Source organism: Larus michahellis, chromosome 14, assembly GCF_964199755.1.
Source record: "Larus michahellis chromosome 14, bLarMic1.1, whole genome shotgun sequence".
Classification (NCBI taxonomy): domain Eukaryota; kingdom Metazoa; phylum Chordata; class Aves; order Charadriiformes; family Laridae; genus Larus; species Larus michahellis.
In genome coordinates, this window is record NC_133909.1 from 10,931,146 (window position 1) to 10,955,517 (window position 24,372).

At 59.0% G+C, this 24,372-nt stretch overlaps 2 protein-coding genes across 12 annotated transcripts in view; one reads left to right on the forward strand and one right to left on the reverse strand.

Moving 5' to 3' along the window:
* Positions 1–24,372, reverse strand: part of RBFOX3 (RNA binding fox-1 homolog 3) — a 182,381-nt gene that overhangs the window by 152,302 nt on the left and 5,707 nt on the right. The window lies entirely within an intron of this gene.
* Positions 17,381–22,813, forward strand: ENPP7 (ectonucleotide pyrophosphatase/phosphodiesterase 7). The gene is made up of 5 exons (XM_074607406.1): positions 17,381–17,621; positions 19,488–19,633; positions 20,544–21,164; positions 21,791–22,004; positions 22,725–22,813. Exons 1-5 carry the CDS (start codon positions 17,381–17,383, stop codon positions 22,811–22,813), a joined length of 1,311 nt encoding a protein of 436 aa, XP_074463507.1.

The following is a 24,372-nucleotide window of genomic DNA, read 5'->3' on the forward strand; positions in this document are numbered from 1 at the left end:
TGGAGCACACGGGCTCCCCCACAACAGGCTCCGGCACAAACCTCGGAGGGTTTTCCCAGCACAGGGGAGAAACGCTGAGGAGCCGCGGGGAAGGAAGGGCTCGTTTCCAGGCTGCAGCCCTCTCTCAGGGTGAATTTGTCGGGGAAGCGGGTGACAGCTGGCGTGGGGAGAGGTTCCAGCCGTGCCAGGGCTGCTCCCCATCGGGGCAGTCATGGCACCGGGGTGTTTCTCTGCCGGTGCCACCATGGGCATGAAGGTGGGCAGCAGCGAGGGGGCAAACAGCCGACGGCTTCCGAGGCTCGCTGGAGCGCTTTATGCGCTGCCCAGGTTTGTCAAGCAGGCGATTAAAAAGGCACCAGCTGAGTGCAGAGCGAAGGGCAGGGGCAGCAGCAGAAGCGGGGGGAACAGCAAGGGCAAAACCCCTCCCAGGGGATCCCTGCTTTGAGGGGTGACGGCAGGGAAGGCAGCGCCCTGCTCGGGTGATGCCAGGCTTTGGCACGGAGATGCAGCCATTCCCGCTCTCCTGGCAGAAAGGCAATGCCTGACCTGCCTACCCCTCCGTACCATGTCCCCCCGACCCCCCCACAGGCAGAGCAGAGGCCCTTGGGCTGCACGGCCAGCACCCACAGGACCAGCACCCACGGGACCAGCACCCACGGGACCAGCACCCACGGGGCAAGCACCGCGCTCCCACTGCTCCCACCGCGCTGCCGCAGCCGCGGCCACAGCCTTTGCCTCTCGCGTCCCAGCTCTCCCTCCCCGCGATAACTCCAATAAAGAGCAAATCGCTATTATTCTGTACCCAGCTCTTCTGATCCATCCTGATGAGGACCTTCCCCTCGCCGCCTCAAAGTCACCAGGCGGAGGGACTCCTCCTGCAGAGCCCCTGGGGAAGGGGATGGGCTCTGGGGGGAGTTGCAGGGGGGAAACATCCCTCCGGATCCCCCAGGAAGCCCTGCAGGCTGTATCCATAATCTCAGAAAGAGGTAATAAATAAGAGGGAGGCTGGTGGGAGGCGCAGGAGGGGGCGGCGGGGCCATGGCGGGTGGTGAAGCCCTTGGTGGAGGCTCCTCGGTGGGAAGAGCGGCGGCCGCCTGGCCCTCGCTGCCCGGCCACCTCCGGCACCCCTGCGGAGAGTCCCCGGCCTCGCTCAGCCATCACCTTCCTGTAAGAGCCAGCCCTGTGCAAGATTTATCGGGGATGCTGCTCAGTATTTCATGCCTGCTGCAGGCAATCCCACTGCTGCCACTGCGGCTGCACGGAAAGCACTTTGTAGATTTGATTATGCGATAAGGGGCATCAGAAATGCAACTTGTTGCCTATTTCGCAGAGTAATTAATTTCATCTGTATTGAACAAATGACATAATTTGAAGATTTCTGGGTTATGGATTAAGTAAAGACCAGATGAGAGCATCCTCATTGGCTCGGAGATTAATTAACAGCACGAGGTGAAGCGAGCTCTCTCCTCCGCAGGCTTGCTTTTCTGGTGCATTTTTAATCCACCTGCCCGGCACCACGGCTGCCCCCCAGGGGCACCACGCCGCCCTGGCACGGGGCAGCGGTGCTGCCCATCGATCTGGGCACAGGAGCCCCGGCCGGGGCTCGTTCCCATGCCAGGACGCTGGGGGATGCCGGGGAATAAAGCCAAGCTTTAAGGCTTCCTTGAGGCTTCCCGCTCCCCTGCCCAGGTCAGCTCTGCCTGGTCTAATCACCTCTCCTGGCCCTTCCTGCCAGGCAAAGCACGGCGAGCGCGCGCAAGGGCTCGTTCCCAGCTCGGCCGAGGGCTCGGAGCGCAGCCCCTGCCCCGGGACCCCGCGCCCGGTGCACCCCCAGCCTGCCGGCCGCCCGGCTGGGCTGGACCCTGGCTCCTTCCGTCTCACAAATCGCGTCACTCAAAACGTACGACCGCCGCGTGAATCTCAAGCTCACTTACAAACACTCAGAGGCTGAATAAATTGAAATGTAAGGGATGCGGGGAGGGGATGGGGATCGCTGCAGGGAAACTGACACACCGCACCCCCCCAGACTGCTGCAGGGACGGCTCCTGGCCTCGACACCTCTCCCGACGGGGCAGGGCTAACACTTGGGATGTGCCGGGCAGGGCTCAGGGAGCAACGGGGATCGCAGGGATCGCAGGGACCTCAGCAGAGCTCTGGGGAAGTTGGGTGCTCCTTCATCCCATCCCAACCCCCAGCACCATGCCAGTAACCATGCCGGTGGGGTTGTCACTGCAGTCCACTGCTACTGCCCCGGGGAGACGTCCTGCCCTGCTCCATCCCTCTCCCTGCCCTGCTCCATCCCCTCTCCCTGCCCTGCTCCATCTCCTCTTCCTGCTCTGCTCCATCTCTCCCTGCCCTGCTCCATCTCTCCCTGCTCTGCTCCATCTCTCCCTGCTCTGCTCCATCCCCTCTCCCTGCCCCACTCCATCCCTATCCTTGCCCTGCTCCATCCCTCTCCCTGCCCTGCTCCATCCCCTCTTCCTGCTCTGCTCCATCTCTCCCTGCCCTGCTCCATCCTCCCTGCCCCGCTCCATCCCCTCTCCCTGCCCCGCTCCATCCCCTCTCCCTGCCCCGCTCCATCCCCTCTCCCTGCCCCGCTCCATCCCCTCTCCCTGCCCCGCTCCATCCCTCTCCCTGCCCCGCTCCATCCCTCTCCCTGCCCCACTCCGTCCTCTCTCCCTGCCCCGCTCCATCCCTCTCCCTGCCCTGCTCCCAGGGCACAGCCTCAGCCCAGGGATCTCCCCACAAACACCTCAGACTCACTGAAAATGTTCTGCGTGGGGTCAGAAAAACAGGACTCCGTGCAGCACTTATTCATGAGCCAGGCATTTTATTTAATGTGCCTTGCGATGCAGGATCAAAGATCCAGAGCAGCACCTAATTAATTATTTTCCTCTTCTTCTGCACCATCCCCTGGTTGAGCACCGAGTCCCAGAATGTAAAAGCCTCCCTTTCAATGACTCTGCATAATGAGATGGATTTGGACTCCAGCAAATTTGTTCAGTTTTATGGAGTATTATATGAAAATGCTGTGAAATTAAGTTCTGTCTTTGCTATCACGCCATGGCCATCAGAGCGCTTTTATGTATGGCACTGAGACTAAAAGATGGGAAAGTGAGTCCTTGCTGCAGTAATGTGGTGAACGGGGAGAGGGAGGAGCCGTGCAATGAAGATGACATGGTGGAGGGTTAGACTGGGGGAAATAATGAAGGAAACAAGAAAGTGATGCAGATGAAGAGAGTTGCCAAGCTCAGAGCCTGGAACTGGAGCAGCGGCAGCCAGGAGGCTCCGGCAATGGGGAGGATGGGAGGGATGGGGAGGGCTCCCTTCTCCCACATCTCCCCTCTGGGGTATCTGCGCCCCAGCAGCCCCTCTCGCAGCGTGCGGGAGGCAAACGCACCCTCCTGGGGGACGCGGGCAGAGTCCCGAGGGAGGGCGGACAGGTCGGCTTGTGCCCCATGGCCTCGCACTCCAGCGCAGGCGCCCGTCCGCTCAGCCGTGTCAGGACATGTCCAGAAACGCCAGGTTAGTAGAACCGAGGTGTTCCGAGGCAGGAGAGCACCGTGGGGAGGAGCTGCCATTTGAGCCTGGAGGCAGGGAAAGCCCCCCACATCCCTGCCCAAGCTCCCTTCGCTGCCTGCAGATCCCTTCCTTTCTCCCCTCTCCATCTCTTCCCACCCCCAGCCTTCCTCCCCCTCCTCTTTCCCTCAGCCCCGCTCCCCTGCATTTACCCCAGTGTGATCTATTTTTTCCCTTGGCAACTTTATAACCCGCTTCCTTGCCTGACAGCAATTAAGTAGATGCTTCACTTCCAATCCCATGGCCCATAAACACTGGAAAAAGAAAACGTTATAAAGAAGAAAACAATCAGATCTGCACACAGACGCATGCACACGCGTACAGGCAGACAGAGGGGCAAACGTGGAGGACGGGGTGAGGCTGGGGGAGACGTCGGAGCCCCTTCGCTTGTGCGGAGGCTGGAGACCTCCTCCCACCCGCCGCAGCCTCCCCACCTCCAACCGTGCAGGCGAGGGGGGAGATTTCCATAACGCGTGAGAAGGGGAGCTTGCACCCATCGATCCCCGCAGCTCGTCAGCCCCAGCCCTGCCATGCCCCGTCCCAGCTCCCACGCTGCTGCCCCTCTCCTGCCCCACCGCTTGCCTCGCGGCGCTGCGGCACTCACAGAAAAATAAAATGGTCCGAAAAAAAAAAAAAAAGAGAGGCAGCAGTTCCCCCTGTGATGTATGGGATTTTTTGGTGCCTGACAGGACCCCGAGCCTCTGGGGACCGGCACTGATAAATCACACCTTTCATTTCTCCGTGAACATCTTCATTTCCCCGGGCTGGCCGGTTCCCAACACCTCAAACCGCGGCCTTGGCCCCGGCACCAGCGTGGTGGGGGCAGCGGGGGGTGCCCGCAGAGCCCCGGCTGCCTCACCAGAGCCGCTCCGGCATCGGCGCAGCGAGAGGCTCTCTAGGGTATCAACCGCTGGGAACACGGAGCCCTGCGCTGAGGAAACTTGAGCAGACACACTTTCTAATTTCCATGACAACTGTAATGGGGTGTTTGCTGGTTTGGGAGCGCTGGGGTGTGCGGGAAGGTGCTCGTTAGGCATGGAGCGAGAGCGGCCGCTGCTGCGAAGTCACCCCGAGCTGGCAGCGATGCCCCGTGCCCCCGTCTCTGCTGGCCCCGCACCCCGAGGAGCTCCGCTTCCTGTAGCCCCTGCCCGCACACCCCCCAGGGCCAACCCCCGGCGCAGACCGGGGCTGCTTCCCACGCCATGGTAGCCCAAGGAGCTGCTCCACTTCCCATGCCATGGTAGCCCAAGGAGCCACTGCTCATCATCGCCCACCACTGGACGTCCCCTGTGCGCCGAGGGGAGAGTCCAGGGGACCCTGGGGTGACGCGACAGAGGCAGGAACGCTGCCTGCTGCCGGGGCAGGGCAGGAAAGGGATGGGAACCAGACCTGAGTGGCGGCTCTGGGGACACGCGTCTGCTGGGGGCACGCGGCTGCTGGCTGCAGAGGAGCCGCGCCGGGTGCACCGTCCCGCACCACTGCCCTAGGAGAGGGACTGAGGAATACGGGTTCAAAAGCGAACGCAGCTTGGCTTAAAATTAGCTCCTTTCCCAGCCCTGGAGGAGCTTAAGCAAAAACTATGAAACGACCAGCAACCAGTTAGCGAGAGAGCACGAAATCCAGGCGATTACTGAAAAGCTTTGGACATGGCTGTGAATCCCATGGCTGCCAACACTATCCCCAAGCTATTAAGAGAAAAATCAAGATGTGGACAGAATTAGATTGGCCATAGGTGAAAAATGGCTCAATTATTTCCAGTGCCAGAACCACAGAAGGACATTTCCCTCTGTTCCTGATCCACAACCTCCCTCTAATTAGCAGACCTAGCAGAGAGAAAAATGCTCCGAGCTCCAGAAAGAGCAGCAGCCAGAGACCCAGAGCACCGCACGCATTTGTATGCGCTGGGTAAGCCGGGCACGGAGCAGCGCCCAGGTCAAACTCCACCAGTCCGGTAGGGACTGGCCGCGGGAGACGTTCCAGTTGGTTTTTGCCCCCTGGGCAGGGCAGGCTGCCAGCCAGAGCCAGCCCTTCCCACAGCTGGGCTCCGCGGTGACAAGGACTGTCCTGGCTGGGAAGAGGGATGTCCTGCGCCAGCTGCTGTGCCCACGCTGGCTCCTTTCCCTGCCCAGACCCCAGCCCGGCGTCCTTGCCCGTGTGCATGCCGCGACACGGGGTAACAGCCCGCTGGAGCAGCGGGTTCGGAGGAGGAAACAGGGATCCATCACGTTGGGACGAAGAAGTCCTGAGCCTGGAGAGGCGCTGAGCGGGATGGCGGAGAGGGACCGAGCCATGAGGGGGGACACAGGCCAAGCTGGGAGCAGAATCCAGCCCAGCCAGCGCTCCTCGGGGACAGGCTGGAGGGCAGAGATAACTGCAGGCGCTCGCTCCCGAGCCTCTTCGCTCTCCTTTTACGCAGGGATCTTTTAAAACAACCGAAGCATAAAACTGAAAAAAAAGTTACCAGGAGGCCCTGCCCCCTCCCCGACAAACTTCGGAACATGCTGTCATCAAGAAAAATGATGCTGGCAAGAGAGAAACCCGCTGGGGTTGCTGGCAATTTCCCAGGCTCCAGCCCCAGTGAGTGTTTTTCAATAATTTCAGGATCTGCCTGTCGCAGGCACTGACTGGGAGCGCAGGCAGGGAGCACACAGGCAGGCGGGTGTCAGCACAGCCACGGGCAGGGGACGCGCCGCGATGGAAAGGGAAATCAATTAACGGCTGCTCAGGAACAGGGATTTGCCGGCATTACAGAGAAAGGTCTGTTCGTTTAGCTGTAACAGGGAAACACTTAAATGGTCCTCAGTGACACAAAGGCATGTCCCAGGCCAGGGCTCGCTGACACCTTGGCCAGTTGAGCTCCGGGCAAGGCCAGGGACAGTCACAGCAGGTGACTGCAGGAGAGGGGACGACAGAGCAGCAATGGCTGCGTGTGCTGAGCTGCCCACGGCCCGGATCCAGCTACACACCGCAGCTCAGAGCCGCTGCAGGCTCCATCTCTGCTCCCCAGCTCCTCCCCGCTGCCCACGGGGCCGTACCCAGCGCCCGTGTCCAACCTTCCACCCTGGGAGAGGAGGGGGAGGCTGCAGGTCACCCCAGGAGCAGCAGCCATGAGTCAGGCAGCTTCCTCTCATCGCCCTCCCTGCCCGTCAACAGCAGAGCCCTCCTTGAGCCAGGCCTTGCATCTGCACCACCGCACTCAACAGCTGCTAATGCACCCACCTTCCACGGAGTCGTCTAATTGCCCTCTGAACCAGGGGCCGTGGGTCCCTGAACCACCCCACGGTGCCGAGTTCCACAGCGTAATTAAGCACTGCATGAAAACAAGAAAATCCTTTTCTTCATTTACGTTTTAAACCTGTTGTCCAATTGTTTCATTTTATGCCAACTATTTATAAAAAACAGTGAATATCCATTTCCTATTGCTCACCTTTATATTACTCCTGAATTTATAGAACTCTACCCTATATCACGTCTATTGTCTCTCTTCTAACCAAGAGCCCTAATTTATTAGTCTCTCCTCACACAGAAGCTGTTCTGTGCCTTTGATCAGCCTTGTCATCCTTTTCTTTACCCTTCTACTTCAACTACCTCCTTTTTGTGATTGGGCAACCAAAACCGCACACAGCATTTGCACTGCGACACCGCGTATTATATCTTGGCATAATGCTGCTGCCTGTTTTGTTTTCAGTCTCATTCCTAATGACTACTAACAAGCAATTTTCCTTATTTGACTGACACCGGGCACTGAGATGACATTTTCATACAACTACCCACAGTGACTGTGAGGTCTCTTTTCTTGAGTAGGAAATATTAAAGGCCAGCTTTGTGGTTTTGTAGTTAAGGATGTGTTCTCATCTGTATTACTTGGACTCAGCAACATTCACCTGCCATTTTGCCACCCAGTGACTCACACTGTGAGATTCTCCCACAACCCTGCCCCATCAGCTTTAAACTATCCCAACTATCACTGATAGCGGCCGGCAAATGAGATTGGTGCAGGCAGATAGGCTATTCAATTCGCAGCTCCCTAGCACAGCTCTCCTGGGTGGGGGACAGGACTTCAGGTACACCCCCATGTCCTCCTCCCAACGCATTTGATTTAACTACTTGTTTCCTTACAGGCAGTGAGGTCCCGGAGGCTCAGATCACATGAGAACAATGATGACACACATATATGGGATCAAGGTTCTTTGATTATTTTTTTTCCTACTGCAGCGGTGTTCTCTGTGCGACTTTTTCCTGCCATTTGCAGTTTTTCCTCCCTCTGAGATGACTTTACGCCTTCCCAGAGAGAAGCAAAAGCCCAAGCACCCCATGAACATTTGGCCAGAACTGCAGAGATCAGCCAAGCCTTTCCGGCAGGGACGGGGCCGTGGGCTGGGGAAGGCCCTTCCGCCTGCCCCCGCGAACTGCTTTCCTCCGGGGGGGGTTAAGGGAGGATCACGCCTCTGGGCACATATTGATAGAACCGAGCGAATCGATAGGGTGTAACGGCGGGAGCGCGCAACAGGAGCGCGCAGCGGCCCCGGGCGCCGCCGTCAGCACCACGGACAGCGCCCGCCCGCCGCCCAGCCCCACGGGCGCGCCTCCCCCCGGCACGGAGCCAGAGCCCCCTCCCACCCCGGGCACGGCCACCCCCTGGCCACGGACACCCCACGGCCAAACCCCCCCTCTGGGCACGGACACCCCACGGGGGGGAGCCAGACACCCCCCCCGCCCCGGGTCCGGACACGGCCACAGCACGTCCAGGAGCCAGACCCCTGCAGCAAAGCCCAGCAGGCCCCATACCCAGGGAGCCAGCCCCCCCACACCCAAGGAGCCCCACATCAGATACAGCACACTCCACCCCACACCAGAGAGCTGGAGCCCCAGACAGGGCACAGCATGTCCCACAGCCAGGCCCCTGACATGGGTCATCCCGTGGCACCCACTGTGGGAAGAGCCACCCACCACCCAAGCGCCAGCCCACGGCAGGGAAAGCTGTGGATGTGCAGCCAGATGCCTTCACACATGGGGAGAACACGCTCACCACCCCCCACACACACCTACTTCTGAGAAAAACAGCCTCCCTTTCTGGCATTCTCAAATCCTGAAGTACTTTCTCCTGTTCCTTCAGAGCTGTTGAGGGCTGCCCGTCCTGCTGCCGGCAGTGGGAAGCGTCCCTCAGCATCCCCCGGCCTCAGGCTGGCCTCCCGGGGACAAGCCATTTGGCTGCCGTAGGGAATTCTCTTCCGAGCAGCTGGCCCGGCATTCTAGCTGGGACCAGACTGGGAGCGCTCAGTCCTGCACTCCCTCTGCTAAGCTTCAGACATCCCTTCTGAAAGGAATATTTCTTAATTGATATTAATACTCTGCATCCTGTCAGATCTTCTCATGTATTTACGCTCCCTCCCCAAGCACCTTCCCTGTCTGTCCCGCTTCCAGCAGCAGGGTGATTACGCAGCCCGGGCCTCTGCTACGGGGTGTTCCTGAGCCATGGGCCTGGTGTGGCTGAAATGGATCAGTGACACCGTTATATTTATGGGTATTTCAAGAGAAAGAAAAAGGCTACTGGGTGTTCATATGTTCTTGTTGTATTATTTAAGAGAAGCCATTTGAGAGCACAAGAGAAGCAGTGTCTGCTCCCAAAAGGAGGAAAAATAATGGAGGGGAATATTTGCAAAAAGCTCAGTTAAGTAAATATTTTATGCCCAATAATGTTATGGCTTTTGAATGATGCATGCAAGAGAGTTGAAAGGAGGTGAGGCACAGAGCGAGGAAACACACAGTGCGTGCCGAGTGTGAAGGTGTTTGTGGGGGGAAGCGAAGCAGGACACGGTGCCCTGGCCGGTGGCTGCTGGCAGGGGCAGCAGGGCAGGGCTATTCCAGCTGCGGGATTGACAACCCTTGTGCTGCAGAAAACTTAGAGTGAACCTTACACGGAGATGGTCGTGCCCCAGGTGGGTGACGCCAGCTGACGTGCTGACCCATCTCCTCCCTTTCGCTTGGCATCAGCCCCAGGGAGTCATCGCGAGAGAAACCTGCATCCCCCTGGCCAAGGCTGCAGCAGGCAGGAGCCCTCCTGCTCTCCAGAGGCTCTGTGCAGTCTGCAAGACGCATCCAGAGCAGTCCTTGTGAGAGCTGCCCCCCAGACAGCCACGATACTCCAGAAAGGCCATGAGCACTCGGGAGGGCAGCCGCACGCACGGTGGACTCTGGCGGGCTGAGGGGACGCTGATGGGAGCAACAGGGAGGGAGGCACCACCAGGCTGGAAAGGAGTTTAGTGCAAGGTCCCTGGCAGCCCGACAGAGGCATTACTGAGATGCAGCGGGAGCCGTACAGAGGTAGAGGATGGGTTCTCCCAAGGGCTCACGGCCCTCTTGAAGCATTGGGAACTGTGGCTGCCTCGTCACTTTGCTTGGGAGAAAATCAGACCTGCAAGGAGGGCACGGGAGCAGCGACCAAGGGGCAAAGAAGGGGAAGACAGAAGGCAGAGGGATTGCCCTGGCCCAGGAGGAAGAGGCAGGCAGGCAAAGCAGAAGGAAAGGGCAGGGGTGGTGACCCAGGGGAGGAGAGCAGGGACGTTTATCTGACCAGAGGAATTCTCCCCCTGGCAGGAAGAAGCACAGGGTGAGCATCTGGCACAAGGTAAGCACAGAAAGGAGTAAAATACCATTAAGTATAATAAGAAATGTACTTAATCAATGAGCTCTGCAGCTGAGGATCAATGGGAGGCAGACACAGCCATTAGCTAAGAAAGCTGAGAAAGAGCCCCAGGCTCAGATGGAGCGGTCGATACCGGGTTTAACTGAGCAGCAGAGGAAGGGTCCCGGTGGAGAGCAGAGCCAGGCTGCAACCACCAGCCAGGGCTGACCCTGCTCCACTCCTGGGGCTCGGACCCGCAACAGGGAGCAGAAAGAGGGCCATGGCCCACTGCAAAGCCTGGTGCTGAGCCCCGAGAAGCACAACGGACCCTGGACCAGACACGAGTATTCAGCAACAGCAACAAGGGTGTGAGAGGGAACGGGATCAGTGCTGGCAGGGAAGAGAAGGACCCGAGCCCATCATTATCGAGGGACATCGCTTGGCCATAGAGAGCAAGAGCCAGGGTTTTAGCCATGGGCTTTTCTCCTGCGGACCAAAGGCTGCACTGAACTCCAGGTGTTGGTCCTTGCTGTGGGACCCAGCCCAGGAGGGCACGGGGGGAACTATGGGCATTCTGGGGACATCACCCAGAGCAGAGGAGATATGCAAAGCCTTGCTCGCAGCCTGGCTGACAGCTGCGTCCTCGGAGAAGGGCCGGCTGCAGGGCAGTTTTCCTCACTGCTCTTGTCCCTTTCCCCTCTCCTCACCTTGAGGGCTGTGCTGGATTGCCCCCCCAGGGCCACCACATGGAAGAAGTGCAAACTAGATGGCAAGGAGGTCACCCTCCCAAGAAGGTGTTGCACCAGCCCAGGTAAGCAGAGCTGCTGCTGTGTCAGGGCTTGCCCAGGCCCCAACCTTGAGCGATGCCCCGGTGCCCCCCTTGACCCAGGGCGCTCGGAGCCTGTCCGGGTGGTGCCGGCGCTCGGCTGAGTCACCGCACACGGGGCTTCCTCAAGAGAGAGTCTTGATTTTCAACCCATGAGCACATTTAGCGCTCGGGAAGGCAGACAGCCCCCGGCAGCGAGTGGGCACAACCTCCGGGTCTCGCTGACAGCGCGGCGGCTGACTCAGCCCTGGCACCGAGACCCTGCCCCGGCCTCCAGCAAACACCCAGCTCCTCCAGCCGGCCCGACCCCAGCACTGAACTCCAGCTCCCTGCTCCCTTCTCACCTCCTCCGAGGCTGTCGCCCTCAGCCCTGACCACTGCTGCTCCCCTTCCCACTCCTGCTGAAACCTGATGGCCAGAGCCTGATCCAAGCCAAGCCGGCAGAGGGAAAGCACTGATCTCCGTGCAAGGGAGCCTCCAGGGAGCAGGCACTCAGCCAGCAATGTCCCAAGAGCATTAGAGCCCGGGGTTGTGCTTAAGGCAGAGTTTCTATATGCGTCTGTGAAGGGAAGGGGAACAACGGCTGTCCCCTGAGGTCCCTCCCACAGTGTGGGCTCCCTTCTCCCACCGGGGCCAAAATCATATCCCTGACCCCAGGAGGCTGCTCCTGGCCCTCCTGGAGCACAGGACACGTGCTCCATCCCTACACATCACTGGGTCCTGTCACCTTGGGCTGTGCAAGACCCATTCCTGTCACCCTCCCGCTTCCCAGACCCTGCAGCCCAATGGGGACGGCTGCCCTGTGAGCCAGGCATGGGCTGGGGGGTCCCAGAGTGACCCACCTGTCACCAGACTGGAGTGCTGACCGTGGGTAGGTCTGACCAGCTCGTCCACCTCCTCACGTCTCCCTCCCACACGCTCCTCCGGGCCCAGCGCTGCTCCGAGCAGCGTCTCACAGAGGGGCAGGTGGTGGCACATCGCCCATCCCGGCTGGTAACGGAAAACCGGGCGACACCCAGACGGGGTTGGGGGGGACGGACATTTACGGGGAGGGTCCCCACCTCCTCTCCCACTGCCCGCAGGCGCTCCCGAGGTGAGTGTGTGGGGGGGGTGTCACCCGGCCATTCCCCCACACACACACACACCTCTTTCGGGCTACCGCAGGACCCGCCGCTGCTGCCCCGCAGCCTCCCGGGGACCCCCCCGCTCCGCGGACCCCGCCTGGCCCGGACCCCCGGGTCCCCCCCCGCCCCGCCGGCGGCTGAACAGCGCCACCTGGCGGTCGGGCCCGGCGCCGCTGCGGGGGGGGTCCCTCCTCGGGGGTCCCGGCAACAGCCCCCCCGGATCTGCGGCTGAAGCCGGGCCCTGCCCGGGATCGGGGAGTGGTGGGCTCTGGGGCCCCCCCGCAGCCCCCTGGCAAATGGGACCAGCTCGGAGGCCACCCTGGTGGTGCCACCGCAGACCACAGCCCCCCAGCTCTCCAGAGCACCCAGGGAGCAGTTTGACAGCGGTAAGACCCAAACACCCGTACGGGCACCCAGGCCCTGCCAGAGGAGCCCTGCGGCAGTCAACGCTCCTTTTCCAGCCTCCTTCCCTCTTCTTGCAGAATCAGACTGGTTCGGAATCAGAAGGGACCTCTGGAGATCACCGCGTCCAACCCCCTGGCAGAGCGGGGTCACCCAGAGCAGGTGGCACAGGAACGCCTCCAGGCGGGTTTGGAATATCTCCAGAGACGGAGACTCCACCACCTCTCTGGGCAGCCTGTGCCAGGGCTCAGGCACCCTCACAGCAAAGAAGTTTTTCCCTCATGTTCAGACAGAATTTTCCATGTTCCAGTTTGTGCCCGTTGCCCCTTGTCCTGTCACCGGGCACCGCTGAGAAGAGTCCGACCCCATCCTCTGGACGCCTGCCCTTTAGATATCAACAAGCACTGATGAGATCCCCTCGCTGTTGTGTTTTCTCCAGGCTGAAGAGACCCAGGTCTCTCAGCCCTTCCTCAGCAGAGAGATGCTCCAGTCCCTTGATCACCTTCATAGCCTCTGCTGGGCTCTCTCCAGCAGTCCCTTGTCCTTCTTGAACTGGGGAGGCCAGGACTGGACCCAGTGCCCCAGCTGTGGCCCCCCCAGGGCAGAGCAGAGGGGGAGGATGACCTCCCTCCACCTGCTGGCCCCACTCTTCTTAATGCGCCCCAGGAGACCAGCCCCCAGGGAGCAGAACAAGGGCTGTCCCAGGTGCACCCAGTGCCCAGCAGCTGCCCCAGGCCCCACAGCTCCACCCAACACTCAGTAGCTGCAGGTGCCCCCCCCAGCAGCCCCTCCAGACCTGCTCAGCTGCTGCCAGCACTGCTCCCCCGGGGCAGCATTATTACTTTAACCACAAGTCCTGGCACCAGATATTTCAGCGATGCCAACGAGCTTATCTGGCCTTTGGCACTCGGGCAGTGGCGTGCTGGGAGCTGAGGAGCGCTGCAGGCTTTTACCCCGCGTCGGAGCCGCCCCGAACTGATAAAGGAGGCAGGCTTGGTGTACAGAGCAAACCAGGGCATCTCCAGCTGCTTTGTTCAATTCTCTCCTCGCTCTCCTGGCCACCTTCTCTCTTCCCTTTTTCATTCCTTCACCCTCTTTCCAAGGGCTGCACGTGCACCGCCTTAACCACTGGGACAGCGCAGCTGATCTACAGCGCAGGGCGACCCCGGGCAGGGCAGCGAGATGAGCAAAAGGAAAACACCTTCTTGTTCCCCATCAACTCACCCTCTACGCTATGCCCAAGAGTGCCAAGATCCTGTCCCCCAACACCCCGCCAAGCGCCTGGGAAGGGGCTCTCCCAGGGCACAGGGAAAGCTGGGGCTCAACCTTTCCCCGGGGGGGGGGGAGCAGCCACCCCCCCCTGCCCACCCACAGAGCCCGCACACAGCCCGCCTCACCTGAGGTAGCTCAGCCCTGGGTCTCTGCCATCCTTCCACCTCCCAGCGCTTCCTCCCTCTGTGCTTGGGACCAGCCAGCACCGAAAGGGCTCGCAGGTGGAGCTTTTATACAGCCTCCCCCGAGCCCCCTCCCCAGGGGCAGCCAGTCTCAGCTGTGGAGCCCTGCCCAGGCGTCGCCCGCTCCTCAAACCATCCCCGGCGAGCAGCTCGGGCCACGCCAGTAACGGATCCCTGCGGACATGCGCCCCATGGAGCTGAGTGACCCCTCGCGTGGGGCAAGGCGTGGCATTCCCGACTGAAATTTGTGGAACCCTTTAGAAATTTGCAATTTGGATTTTCCGTTTATAATTAAAGAAGGAAAACCGCCCGGCCTCTGCCTGCCCGGCCAAACCTGCTCCCCCTAGCACAGCCCCCACAGGGTCGCACGCTACAGGGAAGCCGTGGTTTCGCCCAAGCTGGGGCTCGGCACACGGCGCTTTTTCCAAAGGCTGGGAACGGGCTGGGCCCCTGGCAGCACGTTTCAGACAAAGAGGGCAGTTCCACTGGCAGGTGACTCCTCTGTGCTCGTGGTTTCTATTTTCTGGTCCCTTCCTCTGTCTCCGCTGAGTTAGTTGGTACACAAGCGTGGGAAAGACAGTCTCAGCCCCAACACGCCTTTGCAGGGACCATCTTCCCCAGTTAGGTGTTGGGACTGGCACTGTCAGAGCATAGCCCGTTGCACGTTCTCACGATTGCTTCCAAAGGTGCAGGATCAGTGCCGTCAGCAAGGGGCCCATGGTCAGGAGGAGCAGGGCCACGGCGGCCCCGCAGCAGCCCCGGCCCCTCAGACCCACCTGCGGGTGGGACGAGCGTCCGGGGTGCTGTTGGTGCAAGATCAACTGCATCAGCCTTTTTAACTGAGATCGACGGTGTCCCCAGGCAGCGTGGCCAAAGGTGGTGTTCTTTATCTGTGCCTCATGCTCCTCAGATACTGAATATCAAGATGTGCCTTGAAACACTCCTGTTATTAAGTATTCCTCTGAGATTAGAGCAGTGCTTCCTTCTCTCTAGCCTCTTCCCTCCCAGCGGAGCCGATGAGCACGATAACTTATCGGGGCCCTCCCCTGTGCTATTAGCAATGGGATAGGGACTTATTGACCCACCTCGGAACAACACGCTGAATATTTACGAATTTCCCTGAACTTGGTAGGCGATAACATCGTTATTACATGAGCCCTTTAAACCCTCCCTGCCTGCCAGGAGCCTCTGTCCTTCCTGAAAGGACAGTGTCAGGCGCAGAGCAGCAAATGTTGATAACAAAATAGTTCCTTGAGTGAACTGGGTGGACCGGCCAGCAGCTCCTCTCCCAGTGCTCTCCGCTCTCCGGACACACGGCAGTTGCAGGAACGGACAGACGGGACCCCAGCAGAACAACCGCTCCGCACCAGCCTGGCCAAACCCAGCGTGCACGGACGCACCGGTCACACCAGTGGCTTCTGGCTTCACGGCACCCAGCACAGCCCAGCACAGTCCAGCACAGCCCAGCACAGCTCCACACAGCCTCACACAGCCCAGCGCAGCCCTGCACAGCTCCACAGAGCCCAGCACAGCCCAGCACAGCCCAGCACAGCTCCATACAGCCTCACACAGCCCAGCGCAGCCCAGCACAGTCCAGCACAGCCCAGCACGGCCCCACAGAGCCCAGAGCAGCCCTGTACAGCCCAGCACAGCCCCCCAGAGCCCACAGAGCCCAGCACAGCCCAGTAAAGCCCTGCAGAGCCCAGCACAGCACAGCACGGCCCCACAGAGCCCAGTGCAGCCCAGCCCAGCCCAGCTCAGCACAGCACAGCTCCACAGAGCCCAGCACAGCTCCGCAGAGCCCAGGACAGCCCAGCACAGCCCCATACAGCTCTGCCCCACAGAGTCCAGCACAGCCCCACACAGCCCAGCACAGCCCCACAGAGCCCCGCAACCCTGGCTCCCAGCAAAGGGATTTCCCCTGGGGCTGACGGCAGACCACACACCCCCCCGCCGCCATGCCCTCCCTTAGCAGGAGGAGAGGGTGGATTGGGGCTCAGAGCAGGCTCCATCCCACCACGGCTCGGGCTCGTTTCCAGCATCTGCAAACGAAGCGCCCAAGGCTGCGCCGCTGGCTGGTGTCGGCCATGAGGTCCCTGGTGGGATCCCTCCAACTTCTTGCAGTGTCTTTGCACGATTATCCCACGTCACACCGGAGAAACACGAGCACAGGGGAAGAGGCGATTGAGACGTCGATGCATCCTGAGGAATCGGTCCAGATGGGAATACTCGGGGATGCTCAGGCCTACAGAGAGACTGTCATGGGCCAGGAAAGACAAACCATGGCATGGGTGAGACTCATCTGCCCAGCTCACCCCTGGGGGTGAAATGCCAAGGAATGATCCCAGACGGGGCTCGGGAAACCAGTGGAGAGGGCTCTGCTCAGCGAGGGAGGGGGTGGCTGGGCAGTTAGGAAGCAAAGCACCAAGGAATAAATCTGGAACCCAAGCAGAGGGAGATCAGCAAAGACACAAAGGTTGAGAGTTCAGACCCTGGGGAACTAAGGCAACGTCTGTTACATAAGTCTACAAAATCCCTAAACTCAGTTTTGCTGAGAAATGAGTTGTCAGCAATGATTAAACCCAAGAGAAGTCATAAAACCAGCAGATATTGATAAAATGGGATGCTGACATGGCGAAGCTCAGCGGTGCACAAACGGGTGAGGGTCAGCCGTGGTGAGCAGCAGAGCCCGAGCAGCAGGAGCTGATGGGACACAAGGGCTTCAGAGCCAGGCTCAGCCCCCGCAGCATCTCTAGGGGCTGCTGGCACAGCCAGGGGCCGGGGAGAGCCTCCTCCCCCAGCATGAACCTCCACAAAGCCACACTCCAGGACTCCAAGCTCCTCTCTGAGCCTCTGAGCACCTCTCGAGGTGGACGAGTGGCCACAGGAGGGGGCGAGTTGCCTTTTGAAGCTGGACAACTGACCAAAGAGCAGGGCCCCAAAGGCCGGGAGGGTGGAAAGGGCACGGCAAGGGGCTGCAGGGAGCCGGCGCTGGGGGGAGGACGGCGGCTGGGGCACGGGGTGCAGGGGGGCAGGTCAGGGTACGGTGTGCCGGGGGGGCAGGTGTCGCTCGGGCTGCCTGCAGAAGGCAGCCTCCTGCCACACGAGCTGCTCTTCCCATTCCTGAGGGCTAAAATAGCGCCGCTGGTGGAGGGGGCAGATTTGGTGTTTGACCCAGAAGGAAATCCAAGCTAATCTATTTTAACTAGACAAAAAAACGGAGAGGCTCACTCTGATAGGAAGCGCTGGCCGAAGCCACGCACCTGATGAGCAATTGCAAGATTAGATAAAAGCTGTACTTAGTCCCACCCCGCATGTATTAATGGGAGCTCTCTGGGTGTCTGGGCTACTCCAGCTCAGGAGCGTGAAGATGTTCACTTCACTGGCGTTCGCATTTGCTGCCCTCTCTTTAGCGAGCTGTATCCCCGTGCAGCAGGTATCCGAAGGCAGCAAAGTCCTCCTGGTGTCCTTCGATGGCTTTCGGTGGAACTATGACCAGGACGTGGACACCCCCAACCTCGACACCATGGCTGCCGAGGGGGTGAAGGCGCGGTACATGACTCCTGCCTTTATCACCATCACCAGCCCCTGCCACTTCACGCTGCTGACGGGTGAGTCCCCGCCGGAGCAGCACCGGGTGCAGGCTGGGGAAGGGCAGATGTAAGGCTTATGCCTTAGATTTGATGAATTTACGCACATCGCTGATGTGCTTATGCGCTTATGCATCAGTGAAGGAAACTAAGTCACGCTGCCGCCCAGCCGCAGCGGCAGGCAAAGCTTCCCAATAGCCGTGCTTCGGAAATAGAGCGAGAGACAAGGCAGGAGTTGCACGAAGTGACAGAACTGAGCCTGCATTTATCAAAGGCAAATAGCACCCGGCGCCGCAGGAATTACGCAGCCGCCCCTCGACCACGGGAGGAATTAGGCAGAGGCCAGCCCAACGGGGCTCGTCCCCAAGTGCCGCTTTAATAACAGATCAGATCAACTCTTTCGTATACAGCTATTCCTAACTCGCGCGACCAGCGGCTCGAGCTGGGTTGTTCCAGCCGGTCGCTTGTGACTGGATTTACAGTCTCCGTTGGTCACCTGATTTCCTGATTTCCACATGGCACTTCTGCTCATCCAGCCCTGTGCGCTCTGGCGGCCTCCAGGCACCTTTTTTGTCTGTGTCTTGAGACATTTCCTCCTCTTTTGTTACAGGATAGCCTGTAGTTAAAGTTTACATATACATCCCTATCTTCCATAGCCAGAAAACAAAGATTAAAGTACAGTTCATGCAGCCTAAAGCTTCATTTGCTTTATTTACTGGTGATAAGCTCTGGCACAAATTAGTGTCTCACTACAGTGTCCTCCCTTTGCTTTATTAGCATACCTGCCTTATTCACGTCATATAGGTGCCAAATATCGATAGCCTCTAACCTGTGTACAGATATGAGGAGAACACAACTACAACATTGCAAACACACAGATGTAATTACAAAGGCGCAAAGACAAAATAAGATTCCACACAATATCCTCCTAAGCTAGATTCCCCACTCAGCGAGAGACAAGGTGATAGCTGCAGAGAGGGGTAGAACTCAACCTGTATTTATCAAAGGGAAATAGCACCAGACCAACCCGATAGCCTCCTTTGAAAAGATAAATGATTTTTTTAGACTAGGGAGATGCACTAAATTTCATCTTTCTGGACTTCAGTAATGTACTTGATACAGTGCCACACGGGAAATCATTAGTTAAGATGGAGAAGATGAAGATCAGTACAAAATCCGTAATGTGGGGAAGGAAGGGGCTACGGGGAGGAGGAGAGCAGGTGATGCTGAGAGGAGATTGTCAAACCAGAGGGAGGGCAACAGGGGAATTCCTGAAGAATCGATTTTGGAGCCAATCTTATTTAAGATTTTAATTAATAACCTTGGCATAAAAAGAGTGGAACACGCTAATGAAATCTGCTGATGAGCAAAGGCAGGGAGGCATTGTCAATACAAGGGAGGATGGGGATGTCGTGCAGAGGTAACCGTGCAGTCTTCAGGACCAGAATAATAAAAATAGCGTGAAATGTAATAGTACAAAGCGCAGGTCTCTCGTTTCTGATGGGACTTTCTGCTGCGTGCCGACCTCGGGGGCTGTGAAGAACGGAGAAAGCCAAGCAGCAGAGCGGTCAGTCAAACACAGGAGAACGGCGGCCCGCGGCTGCGCTGAGAAGGGCAGGAGGAACCGCGGGCGGCACCGGCCCCTGCAGGGGCGAGGGCGCCCCGGCTCCGGGGGGGGCGGTGAGGAGCAGGCATCCCCCCAGCACCTCACTCCCCCCCTGGGAACCCCACTCTGTACGCGGCGGGGAGGGGGAGGAGGCAAAGCAGAGGCGAAGGGAGAGCTGGGACGGGTGAAAGAGGCAGAAGCTCCATTGCCCGGCAGCGGGGGCGAGACACCCCCCAAGCCGCGGCCTGGCTCACCCCCGCCGCCTCCGTCTCTCCTCACAGGGAGATACCTGGAGAACCACGGGGTGATTCACAACATGTGGTTCAACACCAGCACGAAGGAGAAGCTGCCCTACTACCTCACACAAGGCGTGGACAGCTGGTGGGACAACGGCAGCCTGCCCATCTGGATCACCGCCCAGAGACAGGCGAGTGCGCCCGCCTCCTCGCTCCCACCGACCCCGCACAGGCGGCTCCTGCCCGCAGCCGTGTGGTAAAAGCTACGGGCAAGCCACGATCTCTAGTGGCCATGAGCTAACAGCCGCGCTGCAAACGACAGGCTAATTAGACCAGCAAAAAAAAAAAAAAAAAAAAAAAAAAAAAAAAAAAAAAAACAAAACGAAATCCCCAGACACCGGCAGGAATAATTATGATCGTTCTACTAAAAATAGCAAAAAATAATAGATGCGTTTCAGCTTCATTAAGACATTAATAGGACAGGTTATCCTTTTCCTGTTTAAAGAAACCTCGCCCGGGTCCTTAGGGAGCACCACGAGCCCTGGGGCTCCGTACGCTCCAAGGCACAAACCTCATTTCCGCGGCCTCACCCAGGACCTTTTGGGTGGCAGCGTCAGGGGCTGGTCCCCTCTTCCCTGGGGGCTGCAGCAAGGCTTTCCTAGACCCCAGCAGGCTTGTGGAGCTGGCTTTGAGACAGGACCTGAGACCTGGCCCAAGACACGTGCCTTTGCCTGTATTTACCTGCCAAATTGGCCCCATGGGCTTCAGGGTGAGTGCTGATGTGATTGGAGTAAAACACGCCTCAGTGTCTCGGCGGCCAAGAGCCGGAGGGTCCATGCAAGGTACAAACGGGTCACTGTTTCCAAAGTTATAACTATTGTTACTAACACAGTGAGAAAACCAACGTGCAGGAGTTCTGGGAAGGGCAGAGCTTCCAATTAATCACTTTTAATTGACAATGAGCAAGAAAACCTCATTAGAGGCAGAGGTAGACATCAGGGGGCTGAATGAACTAACCACATTAATAGGTGGTTGCACTGACAGATGGAGAGATGCTGCAGAGCGAGTTCAGGTGAGTTTATGCAATGTCTCCACTAACAGGGTTTAAAGACAGGCTCTATCCACTTCCCCGGCGGAAAAGCAAAGTATCAAGGGGAAGAAGTGAATATGAAGTTGGTGGAGCCCCCCCTGTTCAACTACAGCAACGAAACCATCTGGAGAAAGAACATTGACACCGTCATGGAATGGTTCACGCAGAACAACCTCGACTTCATCGCCCTCTACTTCGGTGAGCCCGACTCGGCCGGACACAAGTACGGCCCCGAATCCACGCAGAGGAAAAACATGATCAAGCAGGTGGACAGAACGGTCGGTTACTTGAGGCAGCGCATCCAGGAAAGTGGCCTGGAATCCAAGCTCAACCTCATCATCACGTCTGACCACGGCATGGAGACTGTCATAAAGACCGATGAGATTCACATCGGGGCAATAAAAAACTTCACGTTCAAAGACATCCAGTTCGAACTCCTGGATTATGGACCAAATGGACTACTGCTGCCAAAAGAAGGAAAATTAGAGCATGTGTATTCAGTCCTGAAAAATGCCCACCCAAAATTACACGTGTACAAGAAAGAGGACTTTCCGAGGAGATTCCACTACGCCAACCATCCCCGGATCACCCCGCTCCTGCTGTACGGCGACCCGGGATATGTGATTCATGGGGTAAGGTGTATGCGCAGACAAATCTTACTGTCTTTTGGGGATCTGCCTCTCTCCTCCTGTCCTTCTCATGGCACCCCAGTACATCCCCAGCTTTGCGCCTTCCTGTTGATTGGCCTCCCTACAAACAGATGGAAATTCCAGCTCCTTGTGTAAAGACCTTCTCTGCTGTTCGTAAAAAGGCCCAGAGGTCTCGGAGCAGGACTCGCACTAACAGAGAATATCAGCCGCAGGATCCTCTCCTAGCCCGGCATTCAGGGAAGCCCAAAGCCGAGGCCAGCAGGCAGCTTCCCTTTGTGAAGCTCCTCAGAACGACGAAATTCGGATGCGCTGACATTTAGGGAGGGAACTCACAAGACACAATTGCTTGGGAGCGGTGTCTAGGCAGCACCCTCCAGCTTCTGCAAAGCTTAACATTATTAGATAAACTTAACCAAAAAAAAAAAAAAAAATCAAAGAAACCAAACAGACTGTTAAACCCTGTGGCTGCAGAACGTGGTACGCGAGAGCCACACGCAGGAGAGGTGGAGGCAGCCAGCAGCGCTGCTGCTTCGGTGCCTGCTGCCTCCGGGGGCCGTGCTGGGGGGGCTGAAGGGTTTGGGCACTCACGTCCTCTCTCGCCCTGTCAGAGATACAAGGTCCAGTTCAATAAAGGGGAACACGGTTTCGACAATGAGGCCATGAACATGAAAACCATCTTCCGCGCCGTGGGACCGGCCTTCAAGCAGGGGCTGGTGGTCGAGCCCTTCGAAAGCGTCAACGTCTACGCTCTCCTCTGCGAGCTGCTGGGCATCGTCCCCGAGCCCCACGACGGCTCCCTGGAGATCATGAAGCCCATGCTGCGTGAGTCACAGAATCACAGAGCGGTTTGGGGGGGAAGGGACCTTAAAGACCATCCAGTGCCACCCCCTGCCCTGGGCAGGGACACCTCCCACCAGCCCAGGTTGCTCCAAGCCCCGTCCAACCTGGCCTTGAACCCCTCCAGGGATGGGGCAGCCACAGCTTCTCTGGGCAGCCTGGGCCAGGGGCTCACCGCCCTCACAGCAAAGAATTTCTTCCAGAGATCTCATCTCAATCTCCCCTCTTCCAGTTTAAAACCCTCGTCTTGTCGCTGGTCCATCCACCAAATCCCTGTTTCTCCCATTTCGGGTCCGCGGGCACCGGGAGCGCGCGGCGGCGGGATTCCCGCGGGAACAGCGACACCTGGCGGCCGCCGCCGCTCCCGCCACCGCCCGGCGGTTGCGGGGCACCGGCGGGGACGGCCCCATGCCCGCAGGCAGGTGCCCGCTGCGCTCCCCCGCAGCCCCCCCGCAGCGGGAAGGGTTCCCTTCAGAGTGTGGAAATGTCCCCGACACCGGCGCAAGGCTGGCGGCAGGAGGGGCACAGCGCGCCGAGGCCACCAACGCGTCACCCCGGGGGACGATAGAGTGGGTGGCCGGGGGGTGCCAAATCCCCCGCACAAGGTCCCCCTTGTCGCAGCCGGGGCGGGGGGTTGGAACGGGGCTGCTGCTCACCTGGGCAGGAGCCGGCACCAACCTGACGCTGAGCTCGTCCTCACCGCAGGCTCCAGCGCTCCTCGGCCTCCTGCCAAGAAGCTGCCGGCGATGCTGGGAATCGCTCTCGTTCTGGGGTTCTGGGGAGGAATACTCTAAACCCCCCCCCACCAGAGGTAACTGGCGCTCGGGACATGCAGAAAACCCCCGGGCAGTGCTCTTGTCCAGGCGGGACCGTGCCCTCCTTGTCCTTGGCCTCTCCAGGCTTTGTCCGTCAGAAGCCGCCGCTGCGCGTTGCTCCCCGCAGGGCACAGTAGACCCTTTGCACCCCAAGCAGAGGGACTCTGGGTTTTTACTGCCCGGGTCAGCATTGACACTACCCGGGGCACTTGCTGGGCTACAAAGAAGGGCTGGATGTCTCTCCTGCCTCCCGCCTGCCACTGCTCAACCCTCCCTCCACTCCCTGGCCTCCGTGTGCGGCTGGGGCTGCGCTGGGCGGTTGCGTGAGCATCACGGGGCGGGCGAACACTTCATTGCTTGTGGCGCTGTGTGTGGCTGCAAGAGAAACGAGAGCGTAAGTTTGTTGCTTGCCTTCACTGTGCACATGTGCCCGGCGACCCATCAGGACAAGTAATTCTCAATCTAATTCCCTGTCACTTCCAGCACTGCGTACCCCCAGCCGATACCCACAAGCTGCATATACGTGAAATAAGTAACAGCAGCGCTGTGCTCTCCTGTCTTGGCAGCCTCCGAGTTCCAGGCAGCTCTACCAGAAATGTGCGGAGAGATGAGGAAGGACATGTCTCATGAAGACAACCAGTCCCGGTCTCAGAGAATTGCACAGAGTTCCCAAAACCTCCTCAAATTACCGATCCAGGTTCCTCCAGAATGGCTGAGTCCTGGGGGAGACACCTCTCCCAAGCTGTGGGGTGCACACGGGGATGCACCGCTGCGGGAGCTGGCACCGACGTACGGACTGACCTTGACAAGGTTACCCCAACTTCCCCGCCTGCTGGAGGCAGAGCAACTCCAGCTCGGTTTGGAGTTAATACCTGTTGAGCATCTAAAGCAATTAAAAGCATATCGAAGTTGTGAGTGTGTCGGGAGCCTCCTGTACGTGGTGCTGGGCTCTGGCACAGAGGGGACAGCCTTGACGCACCGAGGAGCCAGCCAGGCCCAGCTGGTTTCTGCTGGCCACAGGGCCGGGCTGGCTGCGGCAGCGGTGCTGGGAGAGCCAGCTCTGCTCCGGCAAAGGCCACCCGGCCTTTGGGAGCCTTGGAGGGATCCCGAAGTCAATCAGTGTTTCCAGCCCCTGCCCCGAGGGCCCTGGGTGCCCTGAGCACCATTTTACTTGTCTCACCGTAATTTTCTGTCCCTTATGGCTGTCGCAAAAATGGGAAATACCACTTACACGCCCCCTGAGCTCAAAACCTGCAGCAGGATGGGCCCCGGCTGTGCTACTCCATAGCAGCACTGACGGGGCTCAGCCCATCTACAGCCCTGAATCCGCTCCTGGGGGCTCTGGGAGGGGGCATTAATCCTTGATGCATTCTGGAGAGACTGAGGAGGTGACCGTGACACAGCTAGGACCCCCCAGCTCAAAGCGAACACCCAGCCCCGCAGATCCCAAGCCCAGGGCCAGCTTGTGCCACCCGTCCCGTACCCCCTCCTCTGCCCCGGGTGCACCCTTGGATGTGAAACGCCTTCAGATGGAGCCA